The sequence below is a fragment of the Neodiprion lecontei genome, chromosome 2 (assembly GCF_021901455.1).
Source record: "Neodiprion lecontei isolate iyNeoLeco1 chromosome 2, iyNeoLeco1.1, whole genome shotgun sequence".
Lineage (NCBI taxonomy): Eukaryota > Metazoa > Arthropoda > Insecta > Hymenoptera > Diprionidae > Neodiprion > Neodiprion lecontei.
The window spans coordinates 16,852,352-16,873,963 of record NC_060261.1 but is presented as its reverse complement, the minus strand read 5'-3'; the positions used below and the strand labels follow the sequence as shown (position 1 = coordinate 16,873,963).

Below are 21,612 nucleotides of genomic sequence, written 5' to 3'. Positions count from 1 at the left end.
AAAAATTGCAGGCCGGTATCTGAAGACTGGCTGAACACTTTCAAAATTACAAACAAGTGATTGTCCAAAATGTTTCAACGGTCATTGCGATCAATATTCCGATTTACATGTAGAAGAAATAATGGAACAAATGTTCGAAAAATAACACTTTTCAAATAATGACTGATACTCTGAACTGACTATTGTTATACTGGCACAGAAAAACATGATGAACATTGAAAAGTTTGTTTTTTTTTTTCACTAATTTTATTGACAAATTAGTAGAACACGTCCGGTGTACAGTCCAGTAAAAAATATGTGAAAACGGAAAAATCAGGAAACAGAGGTTTAAAATTGATACCAAACAGAATTGGGATCTAATGAGCTGCACAGGAAAACGGTCTTTATGGTGTAAAAAGAATTCCAAGAAGTGTGTTTTGATCGAGACGGTTTAGTGATTATAATAAACCAGTAGTAATGAAAATATCGAACAGCTTTTATTAATGGTAAAATCGTATAGTTTTTCCAACTTCAATGTATAAAAGCTCGTAATTTTTTTCAACGAACTCTTCATAAGCGGCCTGATTCGGATATTTCACGGAATAAATACATTTAGAGATTAAGCTTTAGTTATTAATATAAGCAGCATGTATTGATTTTACGCGAGTCGATCTTTTCCTTTGTGTTTTTTTTTTTTTTTTAGCGTTTTAATTTATGAAAAATTTAAAATATTACGGTTTTGACAACTGAGAACGTGAATCATTGCGCGCTTCGTGAACTCGACTTTCGTGAAATCTTGATATCCCGCCAGGTGGATTGATATGGAAAAACGATCAAAAGAAGGCTGAATTAGAGAAAAAGAATCATAGAATAACCAGAGGGTCGAGGAGGATGTTGCATTAGAAACTCCGGGTCACAGCGCAGGGAGCTTTTTAATCGTCATAAGCACTGATGATCGTCACGCAAAAGCATCCAAAACAGTGAAAGCGTTTTTCTCCTATTTATTTTATTTTTTGAGCATTTTTACACGATTTCTCTAAAACGGAGCTTTCGGTCCCCTCAAAATTTGAAAAGCATCTTCATTACGTGCGTCATTTTCGGACCATACTCGGGAGTTTCTGGGAAAACTTTAGTTTTTTAATTACTAATTAACAAAGCTTTGAATTCTGGCAAAAAATCGATGTTTTTACGAAAATGGTAGAATTTTTTTTTTTTTTTTTTTTCTTTACTTCGATTATGCCCCGAAAACTACAAGCCCTGGGAGTATTTCAGTGAAACTTGAATGAAATCGGGCTGGTAGAACTCAAGATGTCGCTGAAAAGCGAAGCAGATGTCAAAAAATTCTCTAAACTTTTTTTTCTTATACTCTAAGCTATTATCAACTTTGTGTGATTAAAAAAAAAATTGTTTTACGTCATTCAAACCATTGATAAAAATTGTGAAAAATCAAATTTTTTTACTGGCATCCATCATTTCCCAATTCGACGCTCTAGTCCCCTTAAAAACTGAATAACAATTGAATTTCAGTTAATCTGTAAACGATTCAATTGCAAATAAAATAAGCTATGACTTAATTGTTAAAATTTGGTATGCGCTACAGATTTTTTCCAATCACAAAAAAAGGTGGAACGGTTTTTTTATTTTTTCATACTTTTATTTTGACAGCATTCCAACCGGACTGTACACCTGACGATAAATTCTTAAGCAGGCAATGAAGAAGTTGTGCATGTGCACCTGCGGTCAGTCACGTATGTCAAGGAAGACTGGAAGAGTCGGTTTCGAGGATGAATCGGCTGGACCGTCTGAATGAAAAGTTAGGAAAAGGGGGAAAAGATGTTCAAAAAATTTCCAGCAACGTTATTTGCAGCAATAATGGTTTAAACTATGAAACAACATTCCTATTGCCTTGTAGAAAAGAATTTTGGAAACATTCGAGCAACACGAGCTAAGATATCAACAATTTTAGAACATTGTTTAAAAGAAAGCTGTCAAAATTATTAAATTCTAGAGGTTTTCTAACCCATTATAAAGCTTTTGGGCTCAATTTGCTCGCTGTCCAAATACCCACAAATTGTTTGAAAAATATTGAATTGCAACTTGACAACTCCTTTCTAAATATGTCTACAAAGTACAAAATATGTCCAAAAAAGATTCTAATCAGGTAAAAAGTACCAAAGTGTAATTATTTTTGAGCATATTAATTATAAAACATCTGCTCAAAATTTCTCATGTCATTTAAGTTTGCTCACAGTCAGATTCATTCCCAGCACATATATTGTCAATTTTAATTTCTGTATCATCGGTACAAATACATGGTGGCAACAAATTTTTTGGAAAAAAAAAAAAAATTCCATGACATTTCCAGGTTTTCCAAGACCTAAAACCTGGTTTTCCCTGACATTTTCCCAGTTCTAGTACAGGTTAAAAAAATCAAAATCTTTCAACTTATTAATTCAATTCGAATCGAAGAAAAGTACAGTGAATAAAAAAGTCAATTCAAGCCAATTTGTTTTCTGTACGGATAAAAGTAAATTTGCTACCTCAGAAAATCATTTCCAATTCCCATGATGGAAAAGTGAAGTTTTCAGTTTTTCCGATGACTAAATAAAAAATTCTCCGACATTTCTACGTTTTCCAAATGTGTGGCTACCCTGAGTTAAGACTGTTGGAGATTTTTAAACGTTTCTGTTTGCTTTTCCTAACTTTTCATTCAGACGATACGTCCAATTTATCCGTTAGCGTTCGGGAATGAATTTGAAATAGGCAGGCAGAGGTTTCTTGTCGAATAGACGACGACTGGGCGATGGTGAAGGTGGGACACGATGGCGGGGGAAGAGCTGGCGAGTTTCACTCCTGGCATTCACCGAGACGAGGAGCCAACGTTCGACTTCAAGACCGGCTCACTTTATATTCGCGATTTGTTCTCGGTCAACTAAACTAAAAACTGTTCCATCGTTTCCGCTGACAATAATCCGTGACGTCAGCTGATCAGTGCAAGTGAGTTTTTCAGTGAACACAGTCAACGGTTTACGGTTCACCGATTTCCAAGGAGAAAAGTACCGTGGCACGGATAAAAATACCGTTCGCTGTCTTCCTTACGTTGAAAAAATTTCATTGTATAATTCATCGCTTTATCGAATCAATTGACCATTCGGTGTCCGAGATTCGATTCCATTGATAAACCAGTCAGGCATTCCAATAACGAAAATCGGTCAATTTTTAATCATAAATGAGATGCGATGGAACTTGTTAAGTGATGGTTTTTTTTTTGTTTTTTTTTTTTTTTGAGTGTCCGTACAAGTTTCGTCTTCGGTGAAGAAAAACGTGGTTCGATTTTGTACAAAGAAAGTGTGTGAAAAGTGATAGAATATGTGATTGAAATAGCTCTCGTCAGGCGAGAAAAACATTTTGAAACATTGAATTTAAAATGAAACCACTTTCTTGTTAATAATATCAATGAAATGTAATTGTACCATCACTTTTCATCGATCGAAAAATTTATACAGTTTGACCAATTTTGATTAAAGATAGTTCATTTCATTCGCAAATACATTTTTTATAAATTCTCTGAGTTATATTTTGGATAAGCTAATTTTGAGAAGCCGCTAAGACTTGAAAGGAAAACGTATCCGAATAAAATTAGAATCGATTGCTTTTGAAACGTGAAAAGAAACAAATATGGTCAATTAAATATTGAAAGTATTTGGCGACAATAATAATACCGGAGCAACTGACAATGTTATACAATATGTAGAAACATTTTCTGTACGAGGAGGAAACAAATTTATATAAATATATAAATCATGATCGCATAACTGATTTCAGATTGATAAGTTAACGCAACAGATGCCCGCGAAATTCGGCCAGAGATTATATAAATTTTCTGAATTATCCATAATAAGATTAACAACAGTAGCTTGCGACGTTTCAATCACGGTAACTGTAATGTTGACAAAATTTATAAACTATTTTTAATAACTCGGAGAGAAAATGTAAATTCTAGTCGCAATTATTCTAAAAAAACTTGAAGGATATTGATGTTGAAAGTGAGAAGAAAAGAATAAATTTAGCCTTCGTTTAAACTTTACTATTTCAATACTCCTGGTATGACTTTAAACAAGTACCGTTTCTTTCAGCTTATTCATCGCGCGTGAATATACGCGGTCAAGTGGATGATAGCCTGGAGCAAAACCTATCAGTCTAGCCGTCTAGTTTTCGAAAGAAAGTTATATCAGCAACGCGTGTAACTTGGTCCGAAGTTCGGCGGCGTTAATAGTTGCAAAATTTCACCAAGAACGGTCGAAACTTTCGGCTGCAGTTTTGCCGCCATTCACACAACACGTGTGAACAACGACTTGATCTTGAGTGAAAGTGAATCCGTCATTATAACTTTCAAGATTACAGGTGAGTGACGACCTATATTTAGAATATTTGCATTTATCAATTTATCAGAGTCCGATCTTTCTTCCTTCTCAACCTTTTAACTCGCGCATTATTGTTCTGAGCCAACTTTTATAACAAGATAGTATTGTATGGTTTTTGGTGTCACCGATTACGAATCTTGAATCGAATTTGAAAAATTCTAAATGCCTGATTCAATATGGCAGACAAAAGTTTCAAATTTCACTGAATTCAGTTGAAAGACTTTACGCAGGAGTTTTCGGCGTCGCTGATTACAAATCTGAATTCAGATTTTTGGAATTCAACATGATGGATCCAAAGTGGTGAACGAAAATTTCAAATTTCATGGAATACGGACAAAAAACTCTATGCAGGGGTTTTCAGTATCACCGATTGGATTCACCGTACTGAATTTTCAAAATCTGATTTCAGATTCTTTATTATCAACCCCGAAAATCCCTGATGAGAGTTTTTTTTATACATTCGATGGAATTTGAAATTTCTATCTGCCATACTGGATCCGCCATCTTGAACTTTTTAAATTCGATTTCAAATTCGTAATCAGCGACTCCAAAGACTTATAATTTATGTAAAACATGTAGAGGGGTCACTTTCTCGGAAATTAATTATTACTTCGACTGTCGCGATTTTTGGGAATCAATTTGTTTCTAACAATAATAATTTACAGTATCTCGCAATAATTACTCTCAAGTATTGCAACCTATCAGTATGCTGTCAGAAACAGTAAAGAACCGCAAAGAAATATGTTGCAAAGTTCTCTACATATACAAAAAATGGATATAAAATAAATGGCAAGAATACTTACGGTTATGATTAAAAGGGTTACTGACCTACGTCAATGAGAGACGGTATTTGAAAGAAAAAAAAGTTTGTACGCCTAGTGCAGTATGTTCCACAATCCTTAATTACAATTTGTTATTAATTACATTTTAATGAAAAGTTACATTTGGGGAATTCCATGAGAACCCGATCAACGTCTGACCCTCGCCATTTATTATTTTGTTTAATAAATTTTTTGCAATAATACAGACTCTGAAACCGTACCGTGATTTTTTCAGATTTCTTATTCGACTGTTCAATTATTTACAAATATTTAAAGTGTTCGAGAAAAGAACCTACTTTAAGATTCTTAAAAAATTCTCAGACATCGTATTTTCTATTCCAAACATTTCAAGATCGGACAAATGATGGGCCGATTTTTTCCCATTTTTTTTCTCAGCACTAAATTATTTTGGTCAGCTAACACATTGTTTAAACGGTCTGAAAATTTTGAAAATTTTCAAAACTTTTATTCTCCACTTGGAACATTTCTAGACCAGTTTCATTATGGAGCGATTTTTATCTATTTTGTGGTACGTGCAACTTTTCTTATCAACTTCATAATTAAACCGGTGTAGAAACGTTCTAAGTGAAAAATCGAAGTTTTGAGAATTTTTTGAACATTTTCAGGCCATTTAAACAATGTTTTAGTTGGTCAAAAAAATTTGGTGTTGAAAAGAAAAAAAAAAAAAAAAAAAAAATAGAAAAAAAAATCGACCCATCATTGGGCCAGCCTTGAAATGTTTGGAAAATAAAATACAGTTATTGAGAATTTTTCGAGAACTTTAAAAAAGGTTCTTCTCAAAATCACTCTCAATATTTATATTATAAATGATTAACCAGTTGGGGTAATTACAGAATCATTTTTGAACAAAATCGTATGGAATTCCCCATATGTGATTTGTAATTGAAACAAAGTAAAATATTAAATCCATTCTTAATTACAAAAGATGGATGTGTAATGCGTTTTTTATGTACAATTATAATGCAGAAGTGTAATTTTGACTGATGACAATTCTTTTACACAACTTGACCGACTGACTTCAACGCTGATAATTTCGGCGCAAAAAAGGTTCCAAGAAGAGTCAGAAAACTTTTTGAAACCTCCGAGTAAAACCGTGAAGTTTATAGCAATAATCGCTTTGAGGTTTAAAAACGTGTATCTTTTTTTTTGCAGCATTTGCTGAAAGGCAAAGTTTGACTTGCTGCCGTTTTTTATTGCGGGGCGTAAAAAAATTCAAACATTTCAAATACCAGCAGCGAAAAGGGTTGAAACCGATGGCTTTTGAAATTTTGAAAAGTCTAGAAAAAAATTTAACTTTCGTGAACGAAAATATGCCGAAGCTGGGCGAATTCAAAATAGCTCAAAATTTGTGGAAAAATGTAGACTATTTAATTCTCTTCACAACTAATATGTCGCATAGCTTTTGTTCAAATATCTCGGAAGCGTGAAGAAATCTATACCTTTTTGAAAATTTAAAAGTATTTTGCTTTTGCCTAGTTTCATCAGTTTCCACGATCGCAGCTTCGCAGCTTTTCAACTTAGGCGATTGCGATATTTGAAAACTTTCAAAATTTGAAACGGCTCTATTTCAACTAATTTTCAGAGAAAGTCCTTGAATTCTTTCAAATTTTTCACATTCTTCACCAGCGTGTTGCAACCAGTCGAACTTTGTCCACGTATCGACGGATTGAGGAAAATATGTCACGATGTCCTGAATCGTACTTCATAACTGAGGACGACTCATTGGATCCGGAAGACTTTGAGCTTTCGCAACTTTTTTCAAATTTTTATCCGTCACATTTTCACATGTAGATATCGAACTTTAAGGTTTCGCGTCTAATTTTTCCAAGGCAATGGACTCGGTGCATCAGCAAACGCTTTTTGCACCTCAACCAAAACTTGCAAATGACATTAATTCTCACCGGATAAATGATCGCAGAGACTAGCATCACGTTAAATACGAAACCGAGAAGTTTCTAATCATAAAATCGATCTAACGAGTAAATATTCATGCAGAAACAGCGAGAGTATCGACTCTCTCATTTCCTTCCTGCCTGCCAGTCGGCGACTTCGTCCAGTATCGCCATGGCGTTTCGGATCGAATGACCATAAACTTCGCCAAAAGCTAACATCGAAGAACCAAGATGTCGACCGGCTTGGCAGCGCTTGCTGGATCCTCTTCGCTGTTGGGACTGACCGCCATTCCGCTGATCGCCATCGGCCTCAGCGTCATTCGCTACAACAGCGTCGACCCAGAGGGTCATCCAACCGACGCAAGACAGGTGAAATATCGCAGTAGCGAAGAACATGAAAGACCCGGAATTCCGCAGCTTGCGCAAGTTCATTACGAAGTAAAACGACTCGGTTGTGCTCAAGCAAATTCAAAACAGGACTGTAATCATCGTGGCATTTTTTTTACCACAAATAAAAACTTCGAGTCTGACTTGTATCAAGTACATGTCCGCAATCAAGGACGAATTGGTTAAACCACCTGAATGAAAAGTTTGTTAGAAAGATAATGAAAGACATTGAAAAATTTCAGCAGTGTACTGATCATAGTGAAGAAGAATGAAGTAACACTTCTATAATGTCATAGAAACGAGCATATGATTATGAGCAAATTCCAGTACCTACCATACGTTAAGATATGTGGACAATTCGGAAAGAAGTTTTATGTAAATTAAAACGCGCACATACTTTTCGATGTCGATAATAAACCCCAGTTATAAGCAACGCTTTGACGGTATGGTTGCACTTTTTTCTAAAATAATAATGGACCTTAAACTTTCGAGGTGAAGTATTTTTTCTTTGAAATTTTTGTCACAGACCTCAAAAGATTCTCGTTTATCATACCTGACAGCGCCTTCGGCGGTCAGACTGTCTGCGAAAGACGAAATCAACCCTGATAGGAAGGCCTTTCCAACCATCTATCGTTTCCAGTCTTGTATAAAAATACCATGACTATAATGTAATATTACCTAATTTTTTCCCGTCACAAGCGGATGAAAAAGCACCTTGAAACGTTGTGTAAAATTTTTCATATTTATCAGCACGTGATATTCGAATTTCTTCAGATTCGTTTCTGCTACACAGAAGGGACGTTCTTACAACTGAGTTCACCATCAATGGCACAAATGACACTACTGAAACTTTTTTAAAAATGTTTTTCGCTATTACCAACTTTTAATTCAGACGGTCCAGTTCATTCATCCCTAATACGCTGAATCTGGGTCTTGAGTTTTATGATTTGACTTACGTAAAACAGTGTAAATTTCACTATTTTTATGATCACGTCGAACTTCTAAATATTTATCGTGACCTTGAATAACGATTAAAAACAGTTACTAGTAAATTACTAGTACATTACTTGTACCATTTAACGCGACTTTGTATCAACTCGTTTTTCGAGCATCGAGTCGAGCATTGCAGTTTCCAAGTGTGAGGGACATAACTCTTCAAGTAACACAAACACTCTCGATTACATGAACGTGGTTTTATCCACGAAACAAAAGTTCGGTGTTATTTTTCTTTTTCTTTTTTAATAGAATAACGTTTACTTCAATTGAAAAAAATTCTGTTTCCTCAGCCACATTTCAGTAGATTGAAGGAATCCTTTGTGCGAATCGAGACTTGGGTCTGGACGGTTTTCGAAAACTGAATAACGGTTACGCAATTTTCGACCTTCTTTTAGCTTCTGCCGATGTACGATTTCATCGTTATTGGGGGAGGAAGCGCTGGAGCCGTGGTGGCTTCAAGGCTATCGGAAGTAGCGAACTGGACGGTGTTGCTCCTCGAGGCAGGCGGCGATGAGAACGAGATTTCCGACGTCCCGGCGTTGGCGGGATACACGCAGCTTTCTGAGTTCGACTGGAAGTACCAAACTTCACCCCCGGGTGCTTCGGCCTATTGCCTTGCGATGGTAGGAGATCGATGCAACTGGCCTCGAGGCAAAGTTCTGGGGGGCAGCAGCGTCTTGAACTCGATGATTTACGTGCGCGGCAACAGGTGAGCAAAGTTAAGGTCTCGTGCTTTCGAAACTGACAAGGAAGGTCAGTTTGGGTCTATCCCAACTCGATCTCTCCGATTTCATTTCTTTTGTAATATGTTATACCTAGAAGACTAAAAACTAAGCGACACGTATTTTCTTTATCTGCCATTAACACTTTAGGAGAGTGAAACCACCTTCCATATTAATGCATGTCATAAGTCGCGTCTTGGCAGTTTTTGTATTCAATTAAGAAAATAACGTTTTTCATTTCTCATTATGAGACATCTTTTCCACTAGGATCGGTTAAACAATATTATATTCCGACTTAAACGACATGCCTTACTTTGGAGGGTGATTTCAGCCCCATAAAGTATTTAATGGCAGATAAAAAAAAATACGTGTCGCTTATTTTTTAGTCTACTATAACATATTACAAAAGAAATCATATCAAAGACATCCACCTGGGATAACTTCCTTGTAAGAGGCTACTCGCTTACGAATCAAACAAATAATTTTATTTCATTGGACAAACTGATTATGTACTACAGAATGCAAATATTTCTTTTTTCATCGAGCAGCATAAATTTTAACAGTTTCGAAAAATTCATGGTTCATGTTAGCTGTTTCGACATCACAAACCAAGTTTTACGTGATCATTTCACGGGCAATAAATCGGTGACCGCGTATAGGTCTATTTTTCAGCAAACCCAGATAGTTGTAATTGTTGTAAAGTTAAGAGTACATCGTTGGCTCAATTCGACCTCACAAGGTAATGTTGCGTTCAGAAAATATGCCTTTTCTGTGCGAGTGTGAGGATCTGCGACGACAAATTGACTGTAAAGAATATTTTTTACTGCCAGACTTTGGGCTAAAATGGAAAAAAATGTACCACTATTTTACACGGAAATGGCACTGTTTTATTACGGAGCCAAATTGGACTAACGGTGCACCTTCACATATACAACTCTGCATGAATGGATTATGTGAAATGTGGTTCTTAGTGTTGAAACAGCAAAAATCAAATATAAATTGACATTTGCACCTTAATAGTGATCAGTTTCCGCGACATAATGCTCTCCTTGACTTAAGATTGAATTTCCAAGATTTCTATCAATTTCTACTTCATCATTTAATTTTCCTTGATTTTCAGTGTAATCAGTAATTCATTGCGATTTTCTGCGACTCAACATGAAATGTTCTAAATGTTCCAACGTTCTAAAGTTGAATATTAAAAAATGCCGACTTGATAAACAAAAAAATTTCCAGTGACTTAGTATAAGAAAATCTTCTAAATAAAATGAGCCACGATGGAAGCATATCTAAAGAATTTAATAACGTTTTTTTATCGTTTCGAAACGATTTAAAACAATTGGAAACGAAGCATCGATTTCGAAACTGCTGTCCACAATTCCAGTATTTTTTATTTTCCTACTTTTGAAGAGGTCTTCGTGGTTCACAAATGTAATAATTTCAGAAATCCTCAACGTACGCTTGGGGACAATGAATTTGAGACAACTAATTTTTTACACTAGACAGTTATGTTGGCAACACAGAGAAAACTACATCGCCATAGTCGGCCGATCACGAAACAAACTCAATCTCAATAAGCATAACATAACCCATGACCGTCGAATCTAACCGTAGAATACCGCGGGGATAATGACTTGTTGGATTGACACGTCATTTCTAAGGTTAGATTCGACGGCCATGGATTATGTTACGTTTATTGAGGTTGAGTTTGTTTCGCGCTCGGCCGACTGTGGCGCTGCAGGTTTCTCTGTATTGCCAACATAACTGTCTGGTGTAAAAAATTAGCCGTCTAAGATTCACTGTCCCTAAGTGTACGGTCTATCTTGTGAAATTAATAAAAGGTATCAGTTTTTGACCGTCGAACCCCCTCAAATGATCGAACCCGGTTTTCAGACTGGATTACGACGGCTGGGCAGAGCTGGGAAACAGCGGGTGGAGCTACGAGGAGGTGCTGCCGTACTTCTTAAAGTCGGAAGACAACAGGAACCCCTACTTGGCTCGAACTGGTTACCACGGCACCGGCGGCTACCTGACGGTGCAGGAGTCGCCGTGGCGGACGCCGTTGGCTGTGGCATTCATCAAGGCAGGGAGCGAGCTGGGCTACGAGAACCGAGACATAAACGGAGCCAACCAGACGGGCTTCATGCTGGCCCAGGGGACGATACGAAGAGGGAGTCGCTGCTCGACGGCAAAGGCATGCAACACCTTTCGCGAAATCATTTTGTTACAAACAGAGACAGGGTTGCTTGAATTCACTGAATATGTCGACGAAATATGCTTGTATAAATATTTGTCCAACTCTGTATTAACGTCATACGATTGTTGAAAAGTGAAGAATAGAAGGACAATTTTTGTTATGAAGTCAGCCCGTGTTGATTTGAAAAAAAACATTTCGTTCCCGATTTTTGGTGAATTTGGTAAAAGAAAAAAACATTTCGAGCTTTGGCACTATAAGACACTTTGTCAATAAGCTCGGGAGAACGCCGAAATCTGACGCTTGAATTTTATTACTTGCAGGCGTTCCTGCGACCGGTACGAAATCGGCGAAACCTGCACATAGCGCTGAAGGCGCAAGCAACGCGGATAATCTTCAACAAGAACAAGCGAGCAATCGGGGTCGAGTATGTGCGAGACGGAAGAATGAACGCGGTGCGAGTCCGGCGAGAGATAATCAGTTCATCGGGAGCGATCGGTTCACCGCAGCTGCTGATGCTGTCGGGAATCGGGCCGAAGGAGCATTTGGAGAGTCTCGGAATCCCGGTGCTGTCGGATCTGAAGGTGGGCGAAAACCTGCAGGACCACGTGGGCTTGGGCGGCCTGACGTTCATCGTCAACGAGCCGGTCACGCTACGGAAAGACCGGTTCCAAACGCTGCCAGTGGCCATGGACTACATAGTGAGCGAGAGAGGCCCGATGACGAGTCTGGGCGTGGAAGGTCTCGCCTTTGTGAACACGCGCTTCGCCGATAAGTCAGGTGCCTTCCCGGACGTGCAATTCCACTTTGCGCCAAGCTCGATAAATTCGGACGGCGGCGAGCATATCCGACGGATATTGGGGCTCAGAGATAGCGTCTTCAACACCGTATACAAACCGTTGCTAAGTGCGGAGACCTGGACAATCCTGCCTCTGCTACTGCGGCCGAAAAGTGCCGGCTGGATTCGACTTCGGAGCCGCGACCCGGCGGTTTACCCGGACATCAATCCGAACTACTTTACCCACAAGGAAGACATGGACGTGCTGGTAGAGGCCATCCGCATTGCCCTTCAAGTGTCCAACACAACGACCTTCCAGAGGTTCGGATCGCGTCCTCACATGATACCCTTCCCCGGCTGCCAGAGGTTTCCATTCGACACCTACGAGTACTGGGAATGTTCCATTCGCCATTTTACCTTCACCATTTACCATCCCGTTGGAACGTGCAAGATGGGACCGGCCGATGATCCGGACGCTGTTGTCGATCCCAGGCTTAGGGTTTACGGCGTTCAAGGGCTCAGAGTCATCGATGCTTCCATCATGCCTAAAATTGTCAGTGGCAATCCCAACGCCGGCGTGATCATGATAGGCGAAAAGGCCAGCGACATGATCAAACAGGACTGGCGTGTGCACAAGAAATTCCAGGGAACGGGGAGGTAGCAAAGCTCGCAATAATCCGCGGACATCACGAGACACGCATGATGTTTATCAGCTCCGAGGCTGTGCGACTGCTCTATTTGCATCCACCAAGTCATCTCGATAAAACAGACGAATGGAATTGGCTCAAATTTCGACAGTGCACTGCGTTTTAATCGCGGAATTAGGAATAAAACAGACTTGGTGAGCGAGGTAGTTTCACTTTTCATCAGAGTTTCAAGGGCGTGTGATAGTCCTGCCTTTACCGACAGAGTCACCTCGACCGTTTCCGTTTTATCGTTGAACAAACGAACAGAATCGGCTCCAACTTTGACAGTGTACTACATTTTCATCGCGGAATTTAGGATTAAGCAGACTTGGGGAACAAGGAAGTTTCACTTGTTATAGAATTAATTTCAAGGTCATGTGACAGTTCTACACTCGACAAACGACTGACATCATTCTTATTCTTCGTTTACTTTGCAAATGAATGAACGGAACATGCTTAAAATTCGATAATACGTTACTTTCGTATTGCGACATTTAAGAATCATAGAAATATTCAAAATTATTATACGAACGCTCCGATTTACATGAGCGGAAAAATTTGGTTGATACGATTAAGTTCAGATATGGAGAACGAGCTACTTTCGGTTCGTTGGTTACTCAATGAGCTAGCCGGGTTGCTCAAATTAGGATACTGTTTGGTAAGCTCGGTTTAAGGCTGTGCAACAATCAAAACTTTACCAACTGAGTCATCCCGACAAATAAATGACCGGAATCGGGTCAAGTTTAGACGGTGTATTGATTTTTCGTTGCACAATTAAAGAATGTTACTCATACCAGTTACTTACTCTTTCCGAGTAATTGTCATACTTGCGTATAGTTTGTTTTTGTTGATTATTCGTAAGTGATATAGACAAAGCATTTCGAGCTTTTCACTTTACAATTTCTGAATAAAGGTTACATACAGTTCGAACAGTCTTTTGGTTGACAAAATGCGGTATTCTTAAGGGTGTTACAATTCTCTCCTCTTGGAGCAACGAAATCGTATCAAACTTTGAAGAATGATAGTATTTGAAATTATGCTCGTATATTGGCTCAAAGCGATTCGAAAAATTGATGGAAACACTGAACATGTAGTAGATTCTTATTTAGTTTGAGGTTATATTACGCTACTGATATCCGAATCCTATGTTTTCCATATTTTTACATCAATTTTCGAACTTTTTTTCAGCCAACACACAAACACAATAGTAAATGCTATTATATTCCAAAGTTTCAAATAATTTCCTTACTCTGGAAAAGAGTAGCTTCGTGGGCACTGCGATCGCCCCTTAATTGGAAATTCAACGATTTTTTGGTTTGCCATGTTTCAAAAATTTTAATATCAATAATTAGAAACTAATGGCGAACGGTTTTGGGCTATCTTTTCAGCAATTGAAAAAACAGAGTATCAACGCGGCGTTGATTACATGCAATTGAAATAAATTCATTATCCATTGTTTAGACTAGCCGATTAAAATTTGCAAGGTTTAAAAATAATTTCGACTTTCGAGTGTGGATTCATATGAATTTTTGTGACTATAATTGTAGAAATATCTGTAAATAAGGTTATAATTATGTATTATATTACGATACACGTGCCATTTTCCATCCGACTCTTTTTCTCGTCAATGTAACTAAATGTTGGCGAGTAATCGTGAGACATATTTTCTTTTTTATATACGTTACGTTATAATAGGTTTAGATGGGAGATATGAAACAGAATGAAAGAGTTTCGACAGTTGTAATAATTTTAATAGCAAAACAAAACTGCAAATAATTTGTAAATGTGAAAAATAAAACTGTGTATAAATTCAAATCCTAATATTAGCACATAATTTAATACCCATTCGGAAAAAAAACATTATCCCTTGGTGCAAAAATGTCATTAAAAAAATGGAAAATAACAAAACAATTTCAACTCACAAGTACATTCCAGTTGTGTTTTATTTTCTCTGATTCAGCGACAGACAAGCGATATTTTGTATTACTATCTTGGATAACGTAATTATTGTTCATTTTTACAATCAACCGTGCACAATCATATTTCCGTACGATTGTTGTTTCAAACAGAATTTGAAAAAATTTCTGCGTTATCCCAGGACTCCGTTGACTTTTTATTTTCACTGGAATCTCGTAGATATGAATACCAGGCAAGACTTCCTACCTTACCGACAGTCTAAAATTCTGCAATAACGATATTTCTGAATAAGAACGGCAATTGCATAATACCACGTTTTCAACTCACTTGAAAAAATAATCGAACCACGAATGACGTCAGCTTGTGTTTCCTGCATTCAAGAGTGAATTGTACCAATATAGTTGGTACCGAATAGCCATGTCCTTAACCAGAAATCAAAGGAGAGAGTTCATCAGCTCGGAAGCATGTAGATATTAACGATATGCTTTTATAATGTAGGTACACGACACTCCGACTGAGGAACTGAATAATTAAAGAACCAGTCTGTATATATGCAACAGGACGTCCGACGTTCATTTAGTGTATTCAATATTTTTAATTAACCTCAACTGATAGCGCGATCAAGTATGATAAACTAATTAATCTTGAAGAAACACCGGGTGCAGATTTTTTTTCGCACATTACACCACGGAAGAACTGGAGAAAAAGAAAACGATAAGTGGGACGTAGAAAGATAAATATACAGTCGAAATTCATCACCACGCAAAACTTTCATTTTACTGCCGGCAAGTTTGGGTTTGTACGTTACGTCTGCACACGTTGAAATATACAAATCCAAACAAGAATTGCGTGCGGAGAATGCATTATACGCTACAACGATATAATACGTGCGATTTCAGAATATCGTCGGTATGGAGTAATCCATACATACTTGATTGCACGACTTTGTACGTTGGGTGTGGATTTACCGTGACTGAAAAGAGTAGCGAAACACTCACAGATTGAATATCATTCAATCAAATCAAATATTTTCGAGAATGGTGAATAAAAAAACTTTCGGACATCGTCATTGAGTCAATAACTCAAGTACCTACCTCAAATTTCCTGCATAATTATATCTACAAAACAGTTGACTCAACGATTTTCATCCAGAATAACAAAATTTCTCGAGTACTAGTTCACTCATCCCTACGCGGTCCTAAAATTGTTTACTTTATTTTGTCTATCGGGATTGTGAAGCTTTTTTATCGAACACTTTTTTCTTCTGCGAAATATTCTTCGCGAATTAGGTTTTACTTTTTTTTTTTATTTCCATGAAATCCATACACGTTATACGTATATACCTATGTCATAGTACATTGCGTCACTAGTGCGAAAAGTGGACGATTTCCGATGAGTGTGAAGTTTGTAGCATGAGCCTCAATGTTAGAGCAAGTGCTGCCATCGTACGAGCCAGATATCACTTGTACGCGTTATTTTTTCTAACACCTGTGACGAAAAGATTGATTTGCGAAGTAACGAGGGTCCCACTGACAACCTGTAAAATTGAGGTTAGGTAACTTACGCTCAATGCAAAGAGTGCGTACACCAATCAAAAAGCACTAGTGTGTGAAATATAGCTTTTTCAATTGTGCGCATGCACCAAAATCGTTTTACCGCACTGTTTGGAAATGATGCATTTTACGCACATCCCGCAGGCTCCGAAAATCTAACTTTTCAAGCATGCTTTGAAAGAATATTATTATCAAAATCAGAAACGTAATTATTCCACAGTGCGTAAAACAATGCTTGATAGATACTTAATATAACGTATAAAAACCTGTTGTTGGTATCTCGATTCGTTATCTAGATAAAACTGAATGAAGAGAGACTTTCACCGAGTATAATGAAAGATTCGTTCCTATTTACACCTACACAACGTTTGTAAATGCGTCAAGTCATCGCTAGATCAGGTAACAAGGAGTTAAAAAAAATTATACACAACGTATAATGTGATACGCAAGTATTAAAATGCTAAATTTGCAGGACATTTGATTTTATGTAAAAAACATATTTACACAACGTTGTTTAGTTCCGAACGTTGCACGAGTTATAAATCTTGATAGTCAATCTTATTTAAAAATTCATCTTCAGACATTTACAGTGACCAGGCTAACGAGTTTGGAATGAAAACTTGAACCATGACTTCGTAAGGAATTTCATCGACTACAAAATGCTTTCTGTATCAAGTCCGTATTATCAAAAGCGTCTGAGCGATGAGAATATGAAAAAACGATGCATCTTCCCACCTCGTTTAATTAAAAAAACTTCGAATACCGAGAACGATATTTAAAAATTTGATCCAAGAAATATGCTTTGCCAAAAATTTTTCCCTTCTCTTGTCGCTGTGTACATCGAATTTGGCCGATGGGAGCGAAAACAAAAATTAGTGCTTTCAAACAAGACACTCAATTGCGTAACCAGAAATTCTGAAATAGGTTATTTTTGGCCCTCCTTCTCGGACGTGACGAAGGGTAACCCTTCGGAGTATAACGTCAGAGACAGACTTTCGGATGCCGATGATGGACGGAGAAATCAATAAGGCGACCTTATCGTGCTTTATAAGCATATTGTAGGTCTAAAAATAGAAGGCTCAGGTTATTACGTAGGGAAATCGAAGTAAAAAAAGTGGGATTATATGGGCGTGAGACATGCACCGTTCAATTTCTAAAGTTGAACAACCTTCTATTAGCCGCTGCTGCAACGGCCTTGACTCCAAAAATGAAAGATGCTGTTGCAGTTTTGCCGTTACACTTGTACACAAGATTCCATGTAGCTATCCGTACAGGAAATGAACAAGGAACGAAGTGGCTGATGAAAAGTTTGAAGTCGCTACAGCGTATAGTCGAAACACGAAAGTGTAATTAAGTTTCGAGAAACAAATATTGATTATCGGACACACGGAGAGAGCATTTACTGACTTTACTCGAATAAACCACGTTTGCGAAGTTTTTTTTTTTTTTTTTTTTTTGTTCGAGTGTTTAAAAACCATGGTCAAAGTATATCAAATTGAATTCACTAAAGACGATAGCTTTTTTTGAGTAAAAAAACTTATTTTCTACCCATAATGCACGTCGATGAATTTGAAATTCCATGTAAATAATCAATCGTTGTAACATTATTAAACAAACTTGTCATTCATATAAGGAAATGTAACTTGGTATATGTACCTGTGTTACGTCAATTTTAAAGTCACTGACTATGAAATAGATTTTGTTCATTTAAATTCGCGATTTTTATTTTGTTCACGATGAAAAAAAAAAAAAACAAGTTTTTTTGTAATAAAATTGTAAAATCCGTTTAAATTGAATTTCGCTTTTTGAACTCTAGTATTACTTTTAACTTTTTTCGTTTGTTTGAATGCCTAAACATTGATTATACATTCTTGAAAGTTTTTCGCCAAAGCAAAACAAAATGTATCATTGTAGGAAGACGATAGTTTAAAGGGTCGTTTACTTGTTCGATGAGAGTTGTAATATATGTTCGAATGAAAGACTTTCTCGAGGTTTAACAATTTTAGTCAAGCAATGTTGAATACAGCATTGGCAACTATGCGACTTCGTTCAAGTAATATAAAACTGATTTTTATTCACGTCTTTTCGTTGAAACTGTTTCGAAAATTGAGTTACGACTCGGTAGACGTGGAAGAAAAAATAATAATTCTTTTTCATTGCTAATAATATCTTTGCGTTAGTATCATTTCTAAGAAAAAACAGGTGCAAAGGTATGAGGAAGTAAATTATTATGACTATAATAAGTGTTTCTCGTGAGTTTCGAGGACGTGTCGGTTCTGCGAGCAAAGAAGTTGAACACGCAATCCGTTGTTCAAATATGTTCGGGACAAATTGTTGAAGAGGTATATTCAAACACCCGAGAAAGGCGGCGAAGCTGGAGACGAGTCGAAAGTTTGTTTACACAACAGAAAAAAAATAAAAAAAAAGAATAAAATGAAACTTTTCGAACTGCAAAAGGTGATTGATTGATTTATTTATTTGTGAAACGAGTGAATTGTCGAATGAAAACTGAAAATATTCGATACGGATTAGCGGTGCAAAGAAATCCGATGGAGAGATTCGCAATTCGTATTTTCAGTTACGAGTATTGTCGATTTTGTAATCACTTACGAACTGGGCGAATTGAACGCTCATTAATATGATTCGAAATATTTGAGCGAGTTTCAACATTCGCGCAATTGAAAATGCTACCAAACCGAAGCGCCAAACCTGTTAATTATAAAACTAATACACCGATTGATTCGACGAAAGTGAAATTTAAAAACCACTCGGTCACTTCTTTGCAGGTTTTAATTTTATATTCGAAGAATGTATACTGCACAGTACGAAATAAGAAATTCTCATGATTGGATATTGCTTTGTTATTTTGTTACTTATCGCGCTAAAATAAAAGAAAAAAAAATTAGGGAACATTTTTAGGGCAGATTAATTTTTGAATTCTGATATGAAATTTAACACGAGGGCTAAAAAGTTTTCAAAACCAAAATCTAGGAATTTTATCTTGCGATAAAATCACGAGACATGGAAAATACGTTTAGGTATATATCGAAGGATTGAAAAATTTGGAGGGCATCTCCCATTAAATTTTGTGACATTATTTATAGTCCTTAAAATCTTCGAGATTACAAGAAATAACTGAAATCCTATCGAATCTCTTAAAAGCCCCAAAATGCTTGAAATCGTATAAAGTCCTTGGTATCCCAACATGAAATCATATCAAATTTCTAAAATTTCTGAAGTCTGAAATTCTGTAAAACCTTTTTAATCCATCGAAATTTGAAATTCTGTGAAACCTGAACATTTTCAAATCGCATGAAGTTCCTGAAATATTCATACGAAATCATCTGAACTCTGTGGCATTTTTGGTCTTTGTAATTCTACGAATTCTTTTAAAATCCTCTGAAATCTATTCAAATTTCACGAAACCTTGTAAAATCTTGTGACATCTCTAAACACTTTAAAATCACATGTAATCCGTGAAATCCTAATATGAAATCATCCAAGACCAACCATATTTTAGGATTCTTGTAAATCCTAAGAAATCTTTTGCGATCCATTGAAATCTCATCAAACCTTTTGAAATATTGTGAAATCTTTAAACACTTGAAACCATATGAGATCCGTGAAATTCTATTATGAAATCATCTCAAGCCTTCTATATTTCTGAAGTGCTTAAAATTCTATGAAATCTTTTGGACCTTATAAAATCTTGTGAAATCTCTGAACGCTTAAAATCACATCATGCCCCTGACATCTTTGTATGAAATCATCTGAACTCTCTAAAATTTCTGATTTTTGAAATTGTATGAAATCTTTGAACATTCTTTGGAATCCATGGAAATCTAACGAAACATTATGAAATTTGTGAAATCTCTGAACGCTTAAAATCACAAGATGCCCCTGAAATCCTAACATGAAATCATCTGAACTCTCTGAAATTTCTGATATTTGAAATTGTATGAAATCTTTGAACATTCTTTGGAATCCACGGAAATCTAACGAAGCATTATGAAATTTGTGAAGTCTCTGAACGCTTAAAATCACAAGATGCCCCTGAAATCCTAACATGAAATCATCTGAACTCTCTGAAATTTCTGATATTTGAAACTCTATGAAATCTTGGGATATTCTTTGGAATCCATTCAAATCTAACGAAACATTATGAAATTTGTGAAATCTCTGAACGCTTAAAATCACAAGATGCCCCTGAAATCTTCGTATGAAATCGTCAGAACTCTCTGACATTTCTATAGTCTTTGAACTCCTCGAAATCTTTAGAAATCTTTCAAAATCATAAGATCTTGAAATCTGGGTTATAGGCAATAAACTCAGTGATTAGCCCTTCGACACATCTCTTTATTTTTGGATGACATGAACGGGAGAAAGGCGACTCGTGTAATTAAAAATGGCGAAGATTTGTTGTGTGTAAATTTCACGTAGAATTCTCGGTGTGCAAAAAATGCTTGCAAGGTAATTACACGCCGGTCACGAAGCGTTGCTATTAAAAATAACAAAGCCGGCACGGCTAATTTCACGAACCTTGAAAGGAACAATATAATCGTAGATCTGAGCATCAAGACGCTGCGAGCAAAATTTATAACAATGGAAACGTACTTCATTCTGTTGCTGTCAAGGAAAAAATGATCCAATCCTTCCTGATGCATGAAATTATGTGGTGAATCAAATGAAATTTTGTCCCAAGAATCTCTCTGCAGTACGGAAAAAGCAAATAGAAAACCGCAAATTCAAGTTTAAAAGGTTGACTTTCTTATAAAATTTATTAACGAAAATATATTTCATCAATCATTCGTTTTTGTAAATCGTTCCGAAATTGTATTAAACGTTTTTTCAATTTCGGTGGTTACATGATTCTCTATATTGATATCACCCGAAATGAATTTTGAATAAGGTACAACTGTATTGTTTACAACAAAATGGTTTTATATGATTCGAAGCCAGTTCATTTATTTTATACAAAGTCTGGTTCATGGAATCCACAAAACCGATACGAATTTGGGAGTAATGACAGATCGTAATCCGTTTCAGGTTACTAATCACTGAAACGTTACGGTCAAAATACACAGTTTTCCATTGTTTTCTGTACCCATGAGATAATTTTCTGATGAATCCTATTAGAACTCAGATTAGTCGCCAAGACTTGGTCGTTTTGAGTCTTGTCTGACTGGACCATACACGTGCTAAATCCTCAACAAAACACAGATGTTATAATTTGGCAAATCAA

At 36.6% G+C, this 21,612-nt stretch overlaps 2 protein-coding genes and 1 long non-coding RNA gene across 5 annotated transcripts in view; 1 reads left to right on the top strand and 2 right to left on the bottom strand.

Annotated features, from left to right (window-relative positions):
- The window catches only part of LOC107221709 (flotillin-2), a 533,503-nt gene that overhangs the window by 383,301 nt on the left and 128,590 nt on the right, over positions 1 to 21,612 (bottom strand). The window lies entirely within an intron of this gene.
- Positions 1 to 21,612, bottom strand: part of LOC124292851 — a 36,120-nt gene that overhangs the window by 6,117 nt on the left and 8,391 nt on the right. The gene's annotated exons all lie outside the window — the stretch shown is intronic.
- LOC107219049 (glucose dehydrogenase [FAD, quinone]) lies at positions 2,849 to 14,697 on the top strand. Of its 3 annotated transcripts, none has more exons than XM_046731109.1 (6): positions 2,849 to 2,976; positions 4,116 to 4,383; positions 7,241 to 7,506; positions 8,916 to 9,229; positions 11,136 to 11,436; positions 11,760 to 14,697. In XM_046731109.1, the coding sequence occupies exons 3-6, from the start codon at positions 7,369 to 7,371 to the stop codon at positions 12,873 to 12,875; spliced, it is 1,869 nt and encodes a 622-aa protein (XP_046587065.1). In that variant the 5' UTR covers positions 2,849 to 2,976; positions 4,116 to 4,383; positions 7,241 to 7,368; the 3' UTR covers positions 12,876 to 14,697. The 3 variants fall into 3 exon arrangements, with proteins under 3 accessions (XP_046587065.1, XP_015512604.1, XP_046587067.1); XM_015657118.2 differs by having other exon boundaries at positions 2,860 to 3,035; XM_046731111.1 differs by lacking the exon at positions 2,849 to 2,976 and adding an exon at positions 3,050 to 3,442.